The 19,951-nt window shown below is 39.2% G+C and overlaps 1 protein-coding gene across 1 annotated transcript; it reads left to right on the top strand.

The window, feature by feature from the left end:
* Window positions 1–1,703: 1,703 nt before the first annotated feature.
* wdr75 (WD repeat domain 75) lies at window positions 1,704–18,096 on the top strand. The gene is made up of 21 exons (XM_075479170.1): window positions 1,704–1,809; window positions 2,100–2,229; window positions 3,524–3,589; window positions 3,932–4,031; window positions 4,421–4,545; window positions 4,716–4,786; window positions 5,884–6,000; window positions 6,143–6,231; window positions 7,096–7,254; window positions 7,540–7,599; window positions 8,107–8,222; window positions 8,381–8,556; window positions 8,690–8,847; window positions 9,430–9,610; window positions 11,240–11,334; window positions 12,203–12,298; window positions 12,733–12,902; window positions 15,340–15,399; window positions 16,525–16,671; window positions 16,778–16,869; window positions 17,231–18,096. Exons 1-21 carry the CDS (start codon window positions 1,724–1,726, stop codon window positions 17,442–17,444), a joined length of 2,508 nt encoding a protein of 835 aa, XP_075335285.1. The 5' UTR covers window positions 1,704–1,723; the 3' UTR covers window positions 17,445–18,096.
* The last annotated feature ends 1,855 nt before the right edge of the window (window positions 18,097–19,951 follow it).

Raw genomic sequence — 19,951 nt, 5'->3', positions numbered from 1 at the left:
AATCAGGTTCACCCCCTCCAATTTACGGAGAAAGCCTCAGGTATTCAGGAAACTCAACCCCCTCCACCCAACTGAAATAAATAAATAATGACAAATAAAAGATTACCGCAACCCGACCGACGGATTCAGCGGTATAGATAATGGATGGATGGATGGAAATAAAAGATGAAATAAAGCCCCTTCTCTGTCTCTCAAGTGGACGGATGTAAACATGTGTTTATTAAACTTTTGCTCAGTTACAACTGTAACTTAGTTTAAAAGGTTCTAACTAAAGAAAATAACATGTTAAAACGACGATTCCTTAATCCGTCGGTAAATTTTTTATCCATTACCACTCCAAAGGCAAGGCAAGGCAATTTTATTTATAGAGCACAATTCGTACACAAGGTAATTCAAAGTGCTTTGCAGCTACATAAAATCACAAGAAGGCAATAAAATCATTAAAAAGAAATAAAAAAATAAAAATAAAAAAACATTAAAAATAATCATTAAGATCATCATTAATCGTGCAGATAAAATACTTTCAGGTGTCATATGCACAGCTAAATAGAACTGTTTTCCGAAAAGGAGGTTATGTGGTTTTGTTTGTCTTGTTGAAGAATTTAATAAACTATACCAGAGGTGGGTTCAGCCCATTCTTTGACGTGAGCAACTATATTGATCCTAAACTGAGTCGAGCGAGAAAATAGTCGAGCACAGTCGTGGTGGAAATTTTCACTATTAATAATGTGAAATGGCAACAGTTGATAACATGAAAGAGCATCTCACTCTTTCAGATGGGAGGATGTGGAGGAGTTTACCACTCTGTGAGACTATGTGTTGGCAATGACTTTGACCTGAAATTGTTCAAACTTTGGGGAGTCCATCATCTACTTTACATACTGTAATAACAATAACAGATCGAGAGTTCAGGAACATATCTGTACACGAGGGACAAGGCTGAAAACTAAAAACCACAAATACAAATGAAAACTTTAACGTGAAAAGAAAAATACAGAATCCAAAGATGCTGCTGACGAGTCTACTATTTCAGCAAGGCGATATCACAAGACCTTATGAAAGTATTATAACTGCATGGCTCTGAAGCAGAGTGTGCTAAACTGGCCTCCACACAGCCCAAACACTTCATCTCGTTAAAAGGTCCCCTGTTTATGGAAAACAAAACAATATATGGAAAACAGTTCCATAAAATGATTAATGGAAGCTATGCGTCATGAAGGAAGTATGGACAATCATTTATCTTTCAAAAACAACAAAAAACTGATATCCTCATTTATCAAACTCTGAAGCACTGGTGCCACACAGTGGTAAACATTGCAATATCCCAACTTTTTTTATGTAAAGCTGACATCAAATTTAACATTAACATAAAGTCTAAAATAATTTAGATAGTATTTGTTACAACATTCTATGTTATTTTTGTACATTTGGCATTTGAACTAGTTTGATTTACATTTTAAGAAGCATTCAAAATTAATTTGGAAACATGTTTGTATATCATCAACAATAATATTTTATTCAAAATATGATTAATTATGGTGTGGTCCCTTATAACCAGGAGATTTTGAAGGTTGGGGTAATGTTTTTCTAACGTTATTCTATCAAACGTATTTTAGTATAGTACAGTACCACTCCCGTCCAATAGAGGTCGATAAACGGCAGATGATCTGGCTCTGGGTGAAGAAAGGGCAGCGGTCAGGGGTCAAAGTTTACAGGTAAAAACATGGTTGAAAACGGGGATATCCGCGTGGTTCACAGAGGTGGCAGTAAAATTAACTTCAGGGAGCCCGTCATAAGCAATGATTCAAGGTTAGTGTGTATTTTGAGTCTGACAATAGATACTGTTGGCTGGAAGAGACTCTCGCGATTCTTATTTTGTTATTAGAGCTAAAGCAAGTGCTGTCCGTTAGCATTAGCTACCCAAGCAACCAGCTTACTGCTTTAGCAATGCCGGTGTTTACAGATTAATGTCACCATCTCGTCTTATATCTGCGACACTCGGTTATTTGTAATTTAACTACGGCTGTGCATTACTTACTGACAAGAACCCACTCCCTGTCATGAGTTGAATTTGAAAGAGGTGGTTTGTGTTTTTGCAGGTTCGTGTTGTGTGCTTCAGGAGAGTGTGTGCGGGTGTTCAGCACCTCCACAGAGGAGTGTATCCATAACCTGCGGGGACACACCGACCTGGTAACAGGTGTACTGCTCAGACCTTCCAACCACCTGCAGGTACTGTTTTCTCTCCACACTCACTCCAAACTTTACTGCTGCTTGGAATGAAGATGCCTTTCGAGCCATTCAAGTACACCCAAGAATGCAGTCTTAAGTCGGGTGTACCATGCTCCTTTCTGTTTATTTTTGATACACAGGGTTTTTATCAATATAAGTACAACTCACCAACTACTGCTTCTTAGTTTAGAGGTGGTTTTAATTGAATTATAGGGCAATTATATTATTAAGTGCTAATTGTCACCAGATCCCCTATAAGAACTTAACTGTTCACAAACCCGGTTTGTTTGGTGGCAACCCCCCCAAAAAAAACTCATTGTCACCAAACCACATCATGTTTTGACCGTTCAGAGAAAGAACATATTTGTTCCATCCAGAGAGAAACAGCCAGATAGAGTGTATTTGTTGTTACATTTTCCTATTGATCAGGTTATCTAAAGGTTCTTACCTCTCCTCGATCTGATTCAAGATTTATTCTGACTGAGCTGAGGTGGATCGGTGTGCTCTGGTCAAGGTGTTTACACGAGGCACTTTTATTCTGATTGGACCATTAAGCTGATTTTTAAAGTAATCAGTTCAGATGCATCTGTAAAAGCAGTCTGTTTTGGAATTCAATGAATTCCTCAATTTCAAGCTTAATGAATGATGCTAATCATTTCTCACCAAAAAACAGTGCTTTTAAAAATCAGAGCTTTTGCTTGTTATTATTTTAATAAATAAGTCATATGTTAAATGTTCATATTCATAAATGCCACTACCTCAAACACTAATCTAAATTGTCTGGATAGGAAGATTTGCCCGTGACTGGCTTATTTGGTGTGAGTGTTTGCTGTCGAGAAATTTTAAGAAAGCCTTTATAAAGCTGATCCTTCATTTAAATGAATGTAGTATCTTATTCATTGGAATGTTACAGCAGTCGCTTAACAAAAATCAATCAAATAGTCAAACAGTTAATACATTTAAATAGTAGAACGATAGTAAGTAATCAACTAATAAAAACTGAAGACGAAACAGTAACTTTACACACTGTACCGTCTATAATAGAATACTACAATTCACTGTACAGTTGTGCGGTTATTCTAGATAAAGCTGCACATTAATGTTCAAGATTGTCCATAGGTAGTTAACAGAAATGGGTGTGTGCACATACATATTGTATATATCTGCATGTCTGAACAAATGGTAATGCCATATGTTCAGTTCAGCACACCAGTTTCAAGTGGCTGTCCATGGCTCAATTATTACTTCACTGAAAATAGGTTACAAGTTGTAATGCATTCTTTCTGGGCTGCAGGTCTATTCCTGTTCAACAGATGGCACTGTCAGACTTTGGGACTTCACAGACGGCATTCTCATAAAGGTAAGGCTTGATTATTGCTGCTTACAACCAAGCACCAGAAGCCATGCCGAAAAGTTAACTTTCATTAAATGTTCTTTGGGGGACATGCTACCCTTAAAGTAGCCACATAATAAAAGGTAATTCAACACAAAGATGAGTAATGAGTTCATGGCGCAGAGTCCCATGTGCCTGTTCCTTTTTGTCTGTATATCCATACCTTGTGTCTTCTTTGTGTGGAGAGCAACGCACAGCTCTGAGTGGAACGTGCTGTTAAGGACAAGTGGGAAGGGAGGAATGAGTGTAAGAAAGAAGCCTGCATGCTTTTTTTTACAAAACATGTGAAGGCTGTTTGATCTCTTTCAGACTTATGTCATCGGATACCCGATTTACTCGCTGTATGCATCTGCAAACCATGAAGGTGTCATCTTTATTGTTACCCCCATGCAAAATGACAAAAGATCTGGTAGGTTTGAATTGTCCTCTAGTTGTAGTCGTTGTTGGGTTTAATGTCAAATGATACACTGTGTGTAATTAATGATACTGGAACAGGCCAGACTGAGAACTTATGATGTGTTAATGCTGAGTAGGTAATATTCAGGCTTATGTTTTGAGATTATTTTAATGCCATGATTTTGTATGTTCATAAATTAGAAAATTGCTTCGTGCATTGCTTTAAACCTCTACATTCCAGTGTCTCCATGTCAAATGATAGGATTGTTGTATCCAGTATCTGCATACATGAAGATTTACATTGTCTGTTTTGAATGTTTAACAATGTTGGAAGGAGAAACTGGACCAGAGGTCACTGGGTAAGGATGGCTAACAGGCTTACGTTTGACATTGTTTGTACAGAGTTGTTCCAGCTGGTTGCCGTACATCTGCCGCAGTGTGGGGATCAGCTGGTGGAGGCTAGAGAACTGTCTGCTGTGCTCAGCAACGTCAGCTCCAACCCAGCAGCCATCTCCTTCGGTAGACAGGTACGCATGTCACCGCTTCTGTCATTGATGCACGTTTTGTGTTAGGAGTGTCCTTCTGTTTGGTAGATGACTGTACAAGCTGCACTTTGTATATGTCTGTCTTTATTCAAATCTGGATCTTTGGTCATTCTTCTAATGTGCATTAAAATCACCAACTCTCCTTTTCACAGGGTGAATACCTTGTTTCAGCCAAAGGTACGCAGCTGGAAATCTACTTTTTCAAGAAGAAGAAGTCATACAGGTTCACTCATGTTGTTTTTCACCTCTAAATGAATTATCCGATGGGGGCGAGGGGCTTTAGGTGCTTTTTTTGAGACCAGGAGTGTAGTTATCAGGGCAGGGCGACAGGTTAAAGAATGATGTCCTGTATTTAATTGTCTTTAAACATTGCTTTGAAATGAAAAGGCTGTTTAAGACATGACAGTTTTATGAACTCCAATACAATGGAAGACATTTTAGTTGTAAACAATTCTTATTTTAAAGAAATTAAGTTTAGCTCTATTAGATGTACTTTTTTTTTTTTTTTTTTTTTAATATCTTTTTATTTATTTTCAAAGGACATTCAAATAATACAAACATAAATTGTCTTTCTTCATATTGCATGTCCTTTTAAATAATTATTTTCCCACAAATCCCCCACCCACCCCACCCTCTTACTCCTCCAACACCCCCTCCCCCCCATACGGGGATATTAGATGTACTTGAATGTACCATGAAGTCTTGCAGGCTTCATGGTTCATTGTAGCCTGCAAGGCTAGAATCTAAATTATTTAGAATACAGAATTGTTTCCAGTTACACTTAGAGTTAATGGTTTGTAGTGCATGCACGGCTCACAGTTGCAGTCACCCTGCAGCTGCTCTGCAGAAGTGAGGGAAGAAAAGAGGGTGCTCTTCTGGCAACACTCACAGTTTATCCAACACATTTAATGTTAATTGCTTTTTAAAAAGAAAAACAAATACGTAGGCTAAACTGCTATATTGCCCACAATTTGTGAGACTGCAGCTCAGAGTTACTTAAAAACAAAGGAGGAAAACGAGAGGCCAGGCTGGGAATGAGTTGGGAGAAATAAACACACTTGCCCAGCTTAATAGTTTAGGTTTATCCAGTGTAGTATCAGACTATCTCAATATAAATTGCATTGTCTGATAGTTATTTTATATGAAAAGTTGTTGGAAATTAGTAAGACAATACAACTCCAGGACTCTCATCAGTTGTTGAGCAGTAGGTGATAGGGGTCATGAATCATTTAATCCACAATGCTCACGTTTCCAGTTTTACCTACAAAACTACAGTTATGTTCTGTAACACCAAACATGGGTCCTCCTGTGGGCTGATAGGTTCTCTCTCAAAGAAGACAACAGGAAGGGAGGCAAGAACACCTTAACATGCCTTGCCTGTCACCCAAAGGATGACTGCATTGCCACAGGTCATGAAGATGGCAAAATTCGGCTGTGGTGAGTCATCTTAAGCTCAGTTTCTTGTGTAAGCTTGTTTTTGTTTTTTTGTTTTTTTTTTAAGCATTATTTTGGACATTTGGATTGTTTTTGGGGTAATCCGTGAAGTGTGGAAAAACTTATTTCTAAAATGTTCCTTCAGGAGAAATTTTAACCACAACAGAGAGTACACATACTCCACCCTGCACTGGCACCACAGTGCTGTGAGTTCACTGCGCTTCACTCCAGAAGGTACTGCAGATGTTTTTTTTTTTGTTTTTTTTAAATTTTCTCATGTTCTGTCCAATTAAGTAATGAAATTAAAGTGATAGTTCGCCTCTTTTGACATGAAGCTGTATGACATCCCATATTAGCAATATCATTTATTAAATTTGACTTACCCCCCGCTGCGTCCTGAAGGCCGTGTTCCGGCCTCGTATTGGCGTTGACGAAGGTAGTCTGGCTAGTTGGCTGGGGCTTAAAAAATAAAGAGTTTTGCTTCTCAAAACAATATGCGTTCAAATGAGTAATACATTTGCATCACAAAATCGTTCATCCAGAAAAAGTCAGACCTCACAATCGCTTGGTGCTGTTTTCTCTACCTTCATATCAATGAACCACCTGCCGACAGCCGCACCTGTTACGGTGTTTACTGCTCGGAAGCAGGGGACTGCTCGGTCTGCACTTCGGTCTGCACGGTCTACACAGCCCGTAGTGAGACGAAGGGAGAGAGAAAACAGCGCCAAGCGATGTGAGGTCTGACTTTTTCTGGAGCAAAACGCTTTATTTTTTAAGCCCCTGCTTACTAGCCGGACTACCTTCGTCAACACCAAAACGAGGCTGGAACTCGGCTCACAGGACGCAGCGGGGGGGTAAGTCAATGTTCATAAATGATATTGCTAATATGGGATGTCATACAGCTTCATGTCAAAAGAGGCGAACTATCCCTTTAAGTCTATTTCCTAAAGTAAGCTAAGTGTCTACCTGTCTTATAGAAAAATCATTCTCTTAAAAAATGTTTATCAATTTCTTTCTCACAAATCAAGCTCATATTATACCAGATTTAAGGGTAAACACCTTCCCGCCGCTGTATCTGTGGATGTTGTGTTTTATCAGGTACCAACTTGCTGAGTGGAGGAGTGGAGTCTGTGCTTGTTCAGTGGCGATACAAACAAGAGAACCAGCGGGACTTCCTGCCCCGCCTGGGTGCTGCCATCACACACATAAGTGTGTCACCTGATGGAGCACTGTTCTGCACCTCCCACAGTGACAACAGTAAGAACCTCTAACCTAAATGGCAAAACAATATTAAATAGAATTACTCACAATTACTCTTACAATTATGACAAATGGTGCAAATATAGTGTACATTTGATTTCTAACAGTTTTTGAAGGCAGCACCCACTGCAGCCACATTTAATTTATCATTAACAGAAATCTATTTCCTACATTATTTGCAGTTATGAGTGCATGTGTGAAAAATGTCCATAGAATGATTTGAGATTTTCCTTTTAATGAAAGGCTGTGGGAGTAACTGACTTCTCTTTCTATCTCATTTAGAAATCACAATCATCCAGAGCTGCGTTAAGGTATCTGCTGTCATCCAGGGCCTGGTCAAAGGTGAGAGCAGACTGTATGTGGAAACGGCAGATTGTGATCATAAACATGCTATATGAGCTTATAAACTGTAAACCGACTGTATGTCTTCTGAATAACCTTTAGACTTCTGAGAACTCTTTATTATACAAGAGGAAGCCATCAGCATTTCAGCTTCGCCATTTCATTCTTAACACTGATGATATGAGAATTATTTAAGTTTGCCAAAAAAGTGTTAACAAACACTGGCAAAATATCAAAACTTTATGTGAAGGTTGTGATTATTGTGCAGTCAAAATGAATGGCCCCATTTACAAATATTTTGTGTAATTTCTAAAGTTAATATTTTACTTTTTACTTTTTTTTTTTTTTTTTTTGGTCAATGTCCAGATGAATTTAAGTGTCAAAAGTGTATTTTTTTGTTTGTTTGTTTTTTTTGTAGGTGGATGTTTCACTCTTTCATTATGACTTTCAATAAAAGAGGAGGTTCAAGGTTGTCAGTTTACTCAGCTTTCTTCTGTGCTGCTGTAGGTGAAAATGCCAAGACGGACTTGATGGTGGACCCACGCAGCAAAGCTTTGGTGCTAAATGGAAAACCGGGGCATCTTCAGTTTTACTCCCTTCAAAGAGACAAACTGTTGTACAACGTAAGACTCTAAAGATGGCACGTTATCCAGAGAAGTCAATCTGTTAACCTTTAACTTAGTTGTTGGGTTCATTTGCTAAAAATGTACTGATAAGGCTTGTGTGGGAATGAGATTTCTAAATCCATTCTAATGTCTTTCATCTCTGCGGTTCCCCACAGCTAGACATAGTGCAGCAGGAGTACATTCATGAATTGGGCCTGGAGCAGTTTGAGGTGGTCAAAGCAGCATTTGATGGCTCTGGTACCTGGTTGGCAACAGTGGAAGAAAGAAAACCCAAAGCTGCTGAGCTGGAGCTTAGTTTGAAACTTTGGGCATTTGATGAAGAAACACAGAGGTAAGGACTTCTCAGCTTTTATAGTTTTTTTTTTTTTTTGTTTGTTTTTTTTTCCTCAATAAATTGGAAATAGTTCAGTAATGTTTTTGGTTTTTTTATCCTTGATCTTCAACCACAACCCTGAAACATGCAGTTTTGTGCTGAACACGACCATCTCGGCTCCCCACGAGGCGCAGATTACAGCCATGGGCTTTGACCAGGCAGCCAGCAGCCAGACCAGCATGGTGGTCTCCACCAGCAAAGACGGACACTTCAAAGCCTGGCAGCTGGACGCACCGGCCCACACAGAGGGTAAGCAGTCAGCTAAGCGTCACATGCTGTAGTGGACCACAGGGCTGACTTTCCGCTGACCAGTTGCTGCGATCACTTTATAGCATTTCATGATTTGAGTGGATAACTTGCAACTGTCTTTAAACATAAAATGTGGTATTCTTTTTCCCAATGTTAAAGCATACATTTCAAAACCATGAAAACATGGCAACCAAATACAAGCTGTATGAGTTAAAGTGGTAACCAAAAAATACCACAGCTAGTAAGATTGGTGCATCTTGGTCATTCAATCATTAGTTCAAATAGATCAGATAGCTTCTTGGTAATTGGAAATGTGCAATATTCTCTTTAATTCTGATTTTCTCTTTGAGCATCTTAACTGCATATCATAATGTCCGGCCATCATCAGCATGCGGTGTCTGCTTGTAGTCTGAGTGCATGACTTTGCATTGTTAAATGAAGGTAGTGAGCAGGAATCATTGTGTTGGCGTCAGGCTCTACCTGCAGCATTTTACCAAAACAAACCACTTTAAAGGTTTTATACAAATTGGGCTGTTTCTTCATAATCCATCTCTCCCTTTTTTCTTTTGTATGTGCTGGCAGATGAAGGTCCTTCCTGGTCATGTGATTTCGTCGGAGCATATCACAACCTGGTACCGGAATGCTGCTGTTTCTCAGCTGATGGCTCTCTGCTGTCCGTCAGCTTTCAGGAAGTGGTCACCGTGTGGAGTCCTACCTCTTGGGAGCTCCTGGCAACTCTGTCCCAACCACCAGGAGCTATCAGGTCAGGGCAGTTACATGCACAACTATTTAGTTTTCAGCATTGTTGGTTACTAAAAAGGAACATCACGTGGCTTGTTACATGCTTGATATTCAGTTAAAGCTGATCATATTTTTTCCTGAGCAGCTTCTTGTGAAGAGGAAGTTATTTTGGAACAGTGACTCTGCTTTTTCATGTTTTCTATGTTACAAAATGCTCAGACAAAAGACCTCATGTTCAGGGAAGAGGAAGTTATTTTGGAACAGTGACTCTGCATCTTCAGGTTATCTACGCAACAATACCATTTCATTACTGTTTGGGGGCTATTTTACCGTTTCTCCTGCAAGGGGGAAAAAAGGTATAACGAGACCCAGCACCAAAAGAAAATAATAAAACTAACAAAGCACAGTATGGACACTGGTGCGTGCAAACACACGCACACAATTAGCTTTTTTTGAGAACGGCTGTTTGCTGTCAAGGGTCATGAGGGATAGACGTTCTTGAACAGTTAAATAACCTTTTCTGACTGAAGTTTGGAGTTTTGTTCCTCACAACAAGCCAGCCATGCAAAAGAAGTCCTGCCTGACAGCCACTCGAACACGAGGACAGGCTGCAGTTTCGCAATGTTGCTGGAGTCTCAGAAATGTTGGCAGATGTTTCTCCCCTCACAAAGAGCCCTCAGGTCACTGAGGACACAAAACTACTGTTGCTAGTTTCTACACTTTTCTAAAGCAATCCCAAAACACTCGAGTCAGCTTTTGGCATATTTGAAAGGAAAACAAGAGGAACTTTACAAGTCACGCTAAAAGGAAAAAAGCAGGAGGTTCCCTCTTTCGGTAAACTTAAATATTGAGAAACTTGTTTTGATTGTGCGAAAGTGAAAAGCGGTGGTGGCGACTGCTGGAGATGAACATTATTGGTGTTTCCCCCCCTGCACGAATGCAAGTATGACAGGACAGCAGATGAGCTGATTCTCTCCAAACACTGAGTCATACTCGGAGAACCTCAATTGAATGGAGCTTTTTTTTATATAATTTTGGCTCTGAATAAGACTTTAGAGTAACAACACTTCAAAGTTGACAGGGGGAAACAGGAATGTTAATGGTCAGCTGTTTTGACAGCTGGGTGATGTCCCTTACATAACTGCTGCCTATAGATGTGGGGAGTTGGGTCAGTTGTTTGAACTTCAAGTGCTAACTCCACACTTTTTACATGTAATGAAGAAATGAATCTTTGCTTTCCCTGGCTGAGGCCCGATAATAAAGGTGCAGTCATTTTTAGAAAGAATAGTTTAACTTTTTTTAAATTTTTTTTCTCCTTTCTTTTTTTATCAAGACTTGAAATAATGTATAGGGGGCAGGTTTTAAATTCTGAAAGCTGACCTCTATTGGTTTTTTATTTTATTTTATTTTTTTAAATTATTATTATTATTTTATTTATTTATTTTTTCCCCCCAGATAACAAATTTCTCAGCTTTTGGTTCTTAGCGAGAGTTCAGCAGCTGCTTTTATGTTCTGACAAAGGCTTTCAAAAGATTGTCCTGAAAAACATGTTTGATGCAAGGTTCTGGTTGATTGAGGGTACACTTGGTAATTCTTCCCTGACATGAAAACAAAAGGACGTTAATTTAAATTTTTTTTTGTCCTCCATCAGGGATCTTTGTTTTGGGCGAGTAAGCTGTTCCAAGTATCTGCTTGGTTCCACTGCCAGTCAGCTGCTCTGCTGCTGGAACCTCCTCACCTGCTCCTGTAAGACATTTTTCAACTTCGTGAAGTATCTAGACTGTGAAACAACTTTTTTAAATGTTGCCTTTCCTCCACCACAATGGATTTGAAATAAAAATAATCAAGTCGTAATTGAATATGCAAACCAGTTTAAACACCAAAGGACAGAAGGTCCCTGTAAGACTTTGACAGTGAACATCCTGTTCAGTTCTGGGACAATAAGTCATGAAAGCAAGAATAACTTGTACCAAGATAATGGGGAAAATAGAGATTGGAGGGGGAAGAAGGAAGGAGTCACAATCAAAAGCATCTAACATTCTTTAAAAATAGTGGGGGCAGTAGTGTGACATGGACATGTACGAGTTTAAAAAAAAAAAAAAAAAAAAAGTACCGGAATTAATTTTCTTGCCTTTTACAATACAAATTGATAATGATACAAATCAAAAGGCAAACAGATTAAATGGCAATCATTGTCCTGACCGAGCTGAGCTCAGTGTCGTGACCTCGACCCGACTCGAGATGCTTTTCACTTACTGAAAGCAGAAGTCTTTGACTGTAAAAAAAAATTGCATCAAAGTATTAAAAACATTATCTTATCTTAATCTTATTATCTTAAGCTATTAGAAATAAATGAAAGTCTATGTAGAAAATAGTTATAATTTGTAAGCAACTGTTTTTGTTAATTCAGCTGAATTAAAACGGAGTCTGTAATTCTAACAGATGCTTCGTTTCAAATTCACCGTGTTGGCAAACAGACCAAATGAAGAAAATCCAGCCACTGCGCACATTTTCCTGTTCGAATTTTTCCAGCTGCATATATTAAATTAAGCTGTTATTTAAGTTTTGTTCATACTTAGAAAAGCATGTCTTTCTTCCTATTCCTGTGTGGCAGTGGAGTGGAGCACCTCCATGGACGTCAGTTTGCTGCTGGCTGACCCCCTCTCTGAGAACATAGCTGCCTTCTGCTTTCAAGCTGGATCCACTGACTGTAAGCTTTGTACTGTAGTCCAAGCTCGGGCATTTCTAAGTTCACATCTTATCTCCAACTACTTTAGATTACAATTTTACAATCGGTTTCTGAAAATCTTACCTGACTGGAACTTAATAACATCCTAGAAATGTCTAAAATCAGATCGAAGACTTCCATCTTATTTTCATTTGGATATCTTTTCTGCAGCAGTGTATTCCCGGTAGCCTCATTAACTCCCTGATTCAGATCCATAACTGAAAAGGGATTTGGCAAATCTTAGCTCCACTGTCGTGTCAGTGGCTCAGTCACAGCAATTATCATATTGTACTGTTAGAATACAACTGTTAGAAATATAGAGCCGCTGCCTGTTCAACAAATGAAGTTCCTCACTTGAACTTTAGAAAATAACGTCCCCGTGTTTTGTTACTTGTTTTTCCACCCTCTGTTTTCAGTGTTTGTGTTCAAACCCAGCGAGCCTCGGCCGCTGTTTTCCCATAAGGCTGTGTGCCCGGGGAAGGTTACTCACGCGGTCTTCGCCCCGAGGGAGGTGATGCTGGAGAGCTGTGAGGAGAGCAGCCAGTGGCTCAACCGCTCCCAGCTATACTTCCTCACACAGTACATGGTAAACATCACTGCCAAGAGATGCACTCGCATCATATGTTTCATATTTAACTGTCACAGGATGTAACCTGAAAAATCTGCCTTTTACATTGAGGATGAAAACTAGCAGTAGTGTTTTTCATTGATGGGAAAGGTTGGTTTAAAGAAGTACAAAATTCATTGTTTGCGTTTCTTGAAAATCATGACAAAAACGATAAAATCACTCAAACGCCAGCTGAAGTTTTTAAATAGTTGCGTGCATAAATTGCATCGGGTTTGACAGGATTAGTCCATAGAGGTTCATGCAGAGATGCTGTTCAGAGGCAAACCTCTCAAAGAAGCCGGGCAATTATCGTAAGTGGGCACCATCTCTGATTCTAGGATGCACAGGGTTCCCGCGGGGTCTTAAAAAGTCTTAAAAGCATTGAATTTATGAATTTGGAAATAATACCTTAAAAAGACTTGAAAAAGTCTTGAATTTTGATATCTGGGTCTTAAAATTTGTGCAGTAACTTCTCCGTATCACATTCTCCTCAAACGTTTCATTTGTCAACTAGGCTATTAATATTTTGAAAAGCCTAAATAACGTTGCCTAAATGAAGAGTGGCGGAACCAATCATTGAGAACGCTACCGCTCTGCCCCGGGTCCGATCACATTGCTACAGCACTGACACAGACCACAGCAACAAGGATTCAGCTTGGTACCATGGGCTTGAAGGCTTTAGAGTCTCACGCCAAGTCCTACAAGCAAATGAATAATATCGAAGCGAAGGATCAAACTCCTTCCATCGCCGGGGTGTTTCAACCGGCCAACGCTAGCCAGTTAGCTATTAATGTATCTGAGCTAGCAGATAACGTTAACCAGCCAACTGCTAGTACAGCCCCTCCAGTTACGACTGTCACCGCAACTCGAGTAGATCTGCGAACAGCTTTTGGGTCCACACCAACCATGAAAGCAGAGGTGTTGTGGACTCCTAACACAATCGCCAAACACCATTCATATAATGGAAACGAGGGTATTTCAGAGTTGTTTAAATGCATGTTCCCCGATTCCGACATCGCTGCCACAATTACTTAGCCTGGCGTACATGGCCAAGTTTTGTTTAGCTGTGTATATTAAAGAGGAACTGGTGTCCAAGGTAAACAAATCACCGTTCGTTCTTATGTTCGATGAGAGCCTCAACGAAACGACAAATTTTTTTAGTTCATTTTCATTATTTATTGTTCTCTCTACTCCCCATGTTCCCAGCATGGAATAAGTAGCTAGCTAACATAACCAATGTTAAAAAACAACTTAAAGCTATGGTAGGTAATCCTAGAGCGCTAGCAAGATTCGAAAGTGTCCCCTCCTCTAAGCTCCACCCCGCCCCCCCCTCCCCATTCCGTCAGTGCTTCATCCAAAGCCGGGAGAACCGCATGCGCACATGGAGCAGGGAGCCGACAGAGGGGGGCGTAGGCAGAAAGCAGAGGCATCTGATTGTTTTTTTGTAGTCAGCTTTTTCTCAGTCCTGCAGCTGCCACAGAGGTCTGATTATTTTCGTCCCTTTTTCTAAATACATCTTGTATAGATTTCTCTCAGGATAGACGGACCATTTCACCCAGTATTACAAAATGTGTTTCTGAACAGGATTACCTACCATGTCTTTAACTGTGTCAGTTAAACTTTTTTGTGGTCTGCTGAAATTTTCTTTGATTTTTCACACCTCTGTTTGGCTTGTTGTCTGTGTCTGTGCTGTGGTGTTGTAGCGTTTACTGCTACTATGCTGCAATGTTTCATCAATGCTTTACACAGTCCACACTTTCATTTGTTTGAGAAATAAATGAACAAATTAAAAAAAAAAAAAAAAAAGTTTTTCTTTGCCGGTAGGTCTGTGAAATAGGCTGTGAAATGGGTATTATTTTTTTTTTATAAATGGTCTTAAAAAGACTTAAATTTGACTTGAAGAAACCTGTAGGAACCCTGGATGCAGCTTCTCCCAGTGCTTTATTGATTTATTTAGCGTTCAAGTAGACAACTTGTCACCTTAAGTTGACACTTAAGCTCATTTCCAAAAGCATTACCAGCGTTAACATTCTCAAAAACAAAGTTCCAGGGGCTTTTTGTGCAAACACTTTTGTCATAATCCCTTATTTAAGGGATACTCTGGTATTTTTTTAGTATGTTCATACTTTTTCTATTTTTACGGTGCCGTGATTGTTACTGATGAATCATGAAGAATTATTTTTCTTAACCTTTTATTGAAGAGCTAAATTTGGACAAATAATTATTATTTTTAGTTTAAAGAAATTATCTTCTCTCTGGAGAGAAGATAATCCAAACGTTACTGCAACCTAGTATGGGTCACTTCATTCGAGTCAAGGGGTTTTCCATTTAATATAATTTCTTGGGAAAGAAAGAAAAAATCTGGATTTTGTAGGACTAATGCTCAGTAACTTTTTTAATTCTGACTCCTTTGCAGAACCTACTGACGTTTACCACCAAAGCAGAGGAGGACAAGCTAATGGCTTCCAGTAAACAGGTAAGGTTTGCACGTGATGTCATCGGATATGTAACTCGACTCGGTTATAAAAAAAAGACAGCAGTTTCCAATGCTCAAACACGTAAAACCTGTCTAAAATGGGGAACGGCTGTTATACAACAATTATACAAACGTATTGAGAAAGAGGTTGAGTTTTCTTTTTACAAACTTACAAAAAGCGAAGAGCAGAAAGCCAAATGGATTGCTGCAATTCATTGAGACATCTGGAATCCAGGCTCAGAAAAGTGGAACACTTTGTCATGTAGAACACATGTTAGATTTTTAGTGGAAGTCATGATTGCAGACTTCATTAACCTAATTTGGCTTTTTTTTTCTATTCATCGTTAATAATCTGTGTCATCCCAATGTTTTTGCACTTTATGGAAATAATGTGTGTAACATTGCTGCTTTTGGTCTGCATTGTGGATGAAGGTTAGACGTCCGGCAGACAGGACAACATTAACTGGTGTGTTTGGAAAATTAAATTTGTACAGAAAGGGACTTGATTCATTTAATTTAACGCACAGGGGTGTAAACCTGCCTTTTTAATGCAGATCACCAGGCTTACAGGTCAAATATTTCCCCAAAGTTAGAAATTGGGGGTCTGAATGGGGTTAAAAAAAGAAAAAGCTTATTATAAACCACAATATAGAGGAAGAAAGTGTGCCCTCAAAACATTTTAACTTCTAACATATCATACATGTTGGTACAATATGTTCTACTTTTCCAAAAGTTGTCCGAAACTTGTGGAAACTGATAAAGTTGCAGCAGGAATGATGTTTCCTTGTGGAGAGACCACAGAGATTCAAATGCAGTCCACTATGCACGTCTAAAGTTTCAGGATCTGGTAAGAGGTACTAAATCTGTCTAGTAAACTAGTCAACTGTGGATTCAAGCTGCCTTTGCTCTGTTCAAATTGGGAAGAAAGAGTACAAAGTATCCCAACATACCCTCTCAGTTTCTCTCAGCCTTATGGTCTCCCTCATTAGAGTTCGATTAAATCAAGGGTCAACATCAACCTCTAAGCATCCTGATTTAACTGGTTGTTGTTCTTCTTTTTGTGAAATGCTTTAAGTTTTTCACACCACTGATTTATTTATTTATTTTTTTCTCACCCCCTTCAAGCTTGTTATTGATGACGGTATCACCATGACACCATTCTACCTGTTGCTGGGGAAACATCGGCATCAGCAACAGGAAAATCTGGAGCTAGTGAGCAGCCCGTCTGCTGAGAGAATAGCTCTGCCTCGGAGCTCCGTTGCCATCAAAGAGGTGGGCAGTTTGGCTGTATTCAGTTTGGGTTGCACATAAGCATTGAAGTACAACTTTTCCCCCACAGAAACATGCTTGTATTTGATGAGAATTGTCTTTCTAACAGCTTCTGCAGACCCCGGCCCACGTCCTGCCCTCCACCTCTTTCCTTTGCTCCATGTTTGTACAGTCTCTGCTCATCTCCGTCACAGATAGCAGGTCAGTCGACTAGTGTGAAAGTCTTTGGTCCTGATTCAGAAACACAGCATGATTACTGATCTGTTTGTCATTAACATGTTCAATATAAAAGATTAAAAAAAAAAAATCAAAGACTAGAACCACTATGGCTCTTTGTTTTTACCTTGTTCGGTTTGGGGAAACCAGATGTCTGATAACCTAATTTCACTACTGCACGTATATAAATATCAATGTTATTTGACAAAAGACTGCTGCAGCCGAGTTTCGTGTGATTCAGCAGTTTAAAAGCCAGAACAAGAAAAAAGAAAAGCTTTCTTTTTCATTTGAATATGTGCAGAGTCATGGTAACGCTGTTTTTCCATGTGTTCTTTCGCTGCCTCAGAGAGGAAAATAAACAACCAGAAGAGGAAATGGAGAGCGAGAATGAGGAAGAGGTTTCAGATGGGGAAATGGAATCCAGATCCTTGACACCAGAGAAGGCCTCTTTGAGCGCGCTGGAGTGTGCTGCCCCTGCGTTAACAAAAGCTCAGGTTAGGGAACTAAGGAGGGTGAAGAAACTTGACCACAGCTGGCTCGAAGGCCTGCTGGATTCTTGAATATGAGCCAAAAAAAAACACCAGACAGACACTCGCAAATACAATACCTATAGAAGGCTTGCACCAGCCATTAGGTGTTTTATATGTTATTGTTTTCCACCATCAAATCAAAGTGGATTTCTTCAGAAAAGGGAGAAAAACAATGCCCAAGAGGAAAAAAGATTACTGCAAACACAGAACAGATGTTTGATTGGAGAAGTATCTGCTGAGTCTGCCAGTGTTACACATTTGAACAGTAGACATTTCTTCCCAGTTTTCCCCTGTTAAAACTGCAGGGCCATTCCAGTCCTATGATTGAGTCACTGGTAGATTTCTTGTTAAAACTCTGAACTGCATTGATGACTCTTCCCACTGCCTCACTATAATCTTCACATGTTGTGAATCTTGTCTGCAGTCATTTTCTTGTTGGCAAATAAATGTTTGTTTGTTTTTTACCAAAGTCCCACATGCCTCCATTGATTAGCAAGTGTGTGTTTTTGTTTGTTTGTTTTTTCAGGTGTGTTTAAATTTTTTCATGTTCTTAGCTTTTATCAGAGGGAAGACATAACTCACAGGGAACGAAGATGATGACAAAGGATGAATATGTTTGCCTGAAAGTAAATGACCACATGGTCAGCATCCTATATCGCCACCAGGACACCTTCAGATACTGTTGAGCTTCAACTAAATGTCACTTTTTGTTTACACTTCTTTTTTTTTATTATTCTCGGGTTTGCAGGGATTTGTGTTTTTGTCAACAAAAAAGGTTTGTTACCTACCTTTTAAGTTCAAGTTTGCAGTGAAAAAAAACATGTATTTTTTTCAATATATTGCTATTTAATTAAGAAAAGAAAAAGATTAAACCTAAAGGTTTGCTGCTAGACTGGATAAGTTTGCCATTCTACTCACCCTCTCAAATAGACCTTTTTATTGTGTGATGTAATTCGGTGTTCTAAAGGTTATGCATAACTTTCTAACACAGCTTTAAAGCTGTTGGTGCACTTATTGTCAGGCTGCTGCTTGTGTCAAGATTGACAATGTTAGGTTGCTACCCTATTTCATACATTGCTATTAGCAGCTTTCATAGAAAATCCTGGCAGTACTTTTTTTTTTTTTTCCTTTTGAAATGGCACTTCGCTGGCCAGCTCGTGCAGAGTCTCGAGACTCGCGTCCTGAGTAAGCTTTTTCACAAGGTCATGCTTTGTTCCCACGGTTGGATAAGACAGATCTTTGATCTCAGCATTTTTCAGTTCCTGGCTCGATCAGGTGCTCTACTCAGTCCGGGGCCCCATGCTGTGTCGTGAAGTGATCAAACCAAGTCGCCTTCTTGGTTCTTTTTGAGCTGTAAGCTGCCTCAATTATTATTATTATGGCTGTGATATGCATTATGGATTGTAAAGCTGAAAACAACCAAAAAAAAAGATACCAAAAATAAATCTCCATTACAATAAACTGCACCATATGGACAAGAAACGACAAACAACATCTCAGATGCCTCACAACGGGTGTACTGCATCGATCTGCTATGCAGCTAACAGCTAATCATGCTCTATGGAGGTCTTTTTTGTGCTCCTCTTGTTGCATGTGATAGCCCCAACACCTTCCCAGGACAATTTATATTTGTATGTTTCGGATAGTTACCAGCATCTCATCTTTATCGTTTTAAAAACATTTTATTTTACAAATGGTGAATTGTTTGCTTCCAGAATTTGCTGCTGTTAAACTGGGAAACCATTCTTCCCTCCATCGGTGTTATGTTTACCATTGCACTGGCTGCAGGACAAGTCCTGAGCATGATCGATCCACTCCTGTGCTTCATAGTTGGGGTGGTCTTCTTTTCTTGGAATTATACATCCCTTTTCTCTCCAAATGCATTTGCAGTCAAAACGTTCATCAGTCCACAGAGCCTGTTTTCTGTACAGTGTGCACCAGGTTTGCTTAAATGTTCAAATAGGTAAGTGTATCACCACTCCAGTCTGCTAAAATTCCCAGGTGTTTTGGAATCAATCTGGAGGTTTCTTTTGTTGTGTTTTTTTGCTTTTCATGCATAATAATAAGCATTAATCTGGGATTTATTTTTTTATTTTTTTTTTTGGTCTTCCAGACTTCAGCCTCCACTGCTGCCGCACCACAAGCTGAAAGTGGCTCTGTAAAAATTGTTTACTTTCTTCTTATTCTCTACTCCTACTTTGGGGGAATCTCAGCAGCTCCTTTAAGAAGCAAACTTTTAGATAAAAGCTTATTTATTGTGAAAAAATTTTTTAAAAAAATGCCACAGCATCTCTCAAAATTGATAATGTTCTGTTTTTAACATTTTTATTTTTTAGGTCAATTTGTCCAAACTGAATTATCCACAGTAACAAAAATTGTCCCGGATTGCCCACACCTTTTGGATTCCATAGTACACATCTGTACAGTATACCTGACTTCTACCTAGTGGAATTGAGCAAGGTTTGAACTCACACCTCATTTCCACTGATAAGGTATCAGTTAAATATCATGATTGAGGTTACCTTTAAAAGGATTTC

Source organism: Odontesthes bonariensis, chromosome 12, assembly GCF_027942865.1.
Source record: "Odontesthes bonariensis isolate fOdoBon6 chromosome 12, fOdoBon6.hap1, whole genome shotgun sequence".
Classification (NCBI taxonomy): domain Eukaryota; kingdom Metazoa; phylum Chordata; class Actinopteri; order Atheriniformes; family Atherinopsidae; genus Odontesthes; species Odontesthes bonariensis.
Note: the sequence above shows the minus strand (reverse complement) of the source record. Positions and strands in the feature narration are given on the sequence as shown.

Excerpts from the sequence above, each read along its gene's own strand:
- wdr75 (XM_075479170.1), top strand. The coding sequence starts at position 1,724 with ATGGTTGAAAACGGGGATATCCGCGTGGTTCACAGAGGTGGCAGTAAA. Across the intron at positions 1,810-2,099 it reads GTCATAAGCAATGATTCAAG|GTTCGTGTTGTGTGCTTCAG; the intron begins GTTAGTGTGTAT and ends GTGTTTTTGCAG. Across the intron at positions 15,400-16,524 it reads TAATGGCTTCCAGTAAACAG|CTTGTTATTGATGACGGTAT; the intron begins GTAAGGTTTGCA and ends ACCCCCTTCAAG.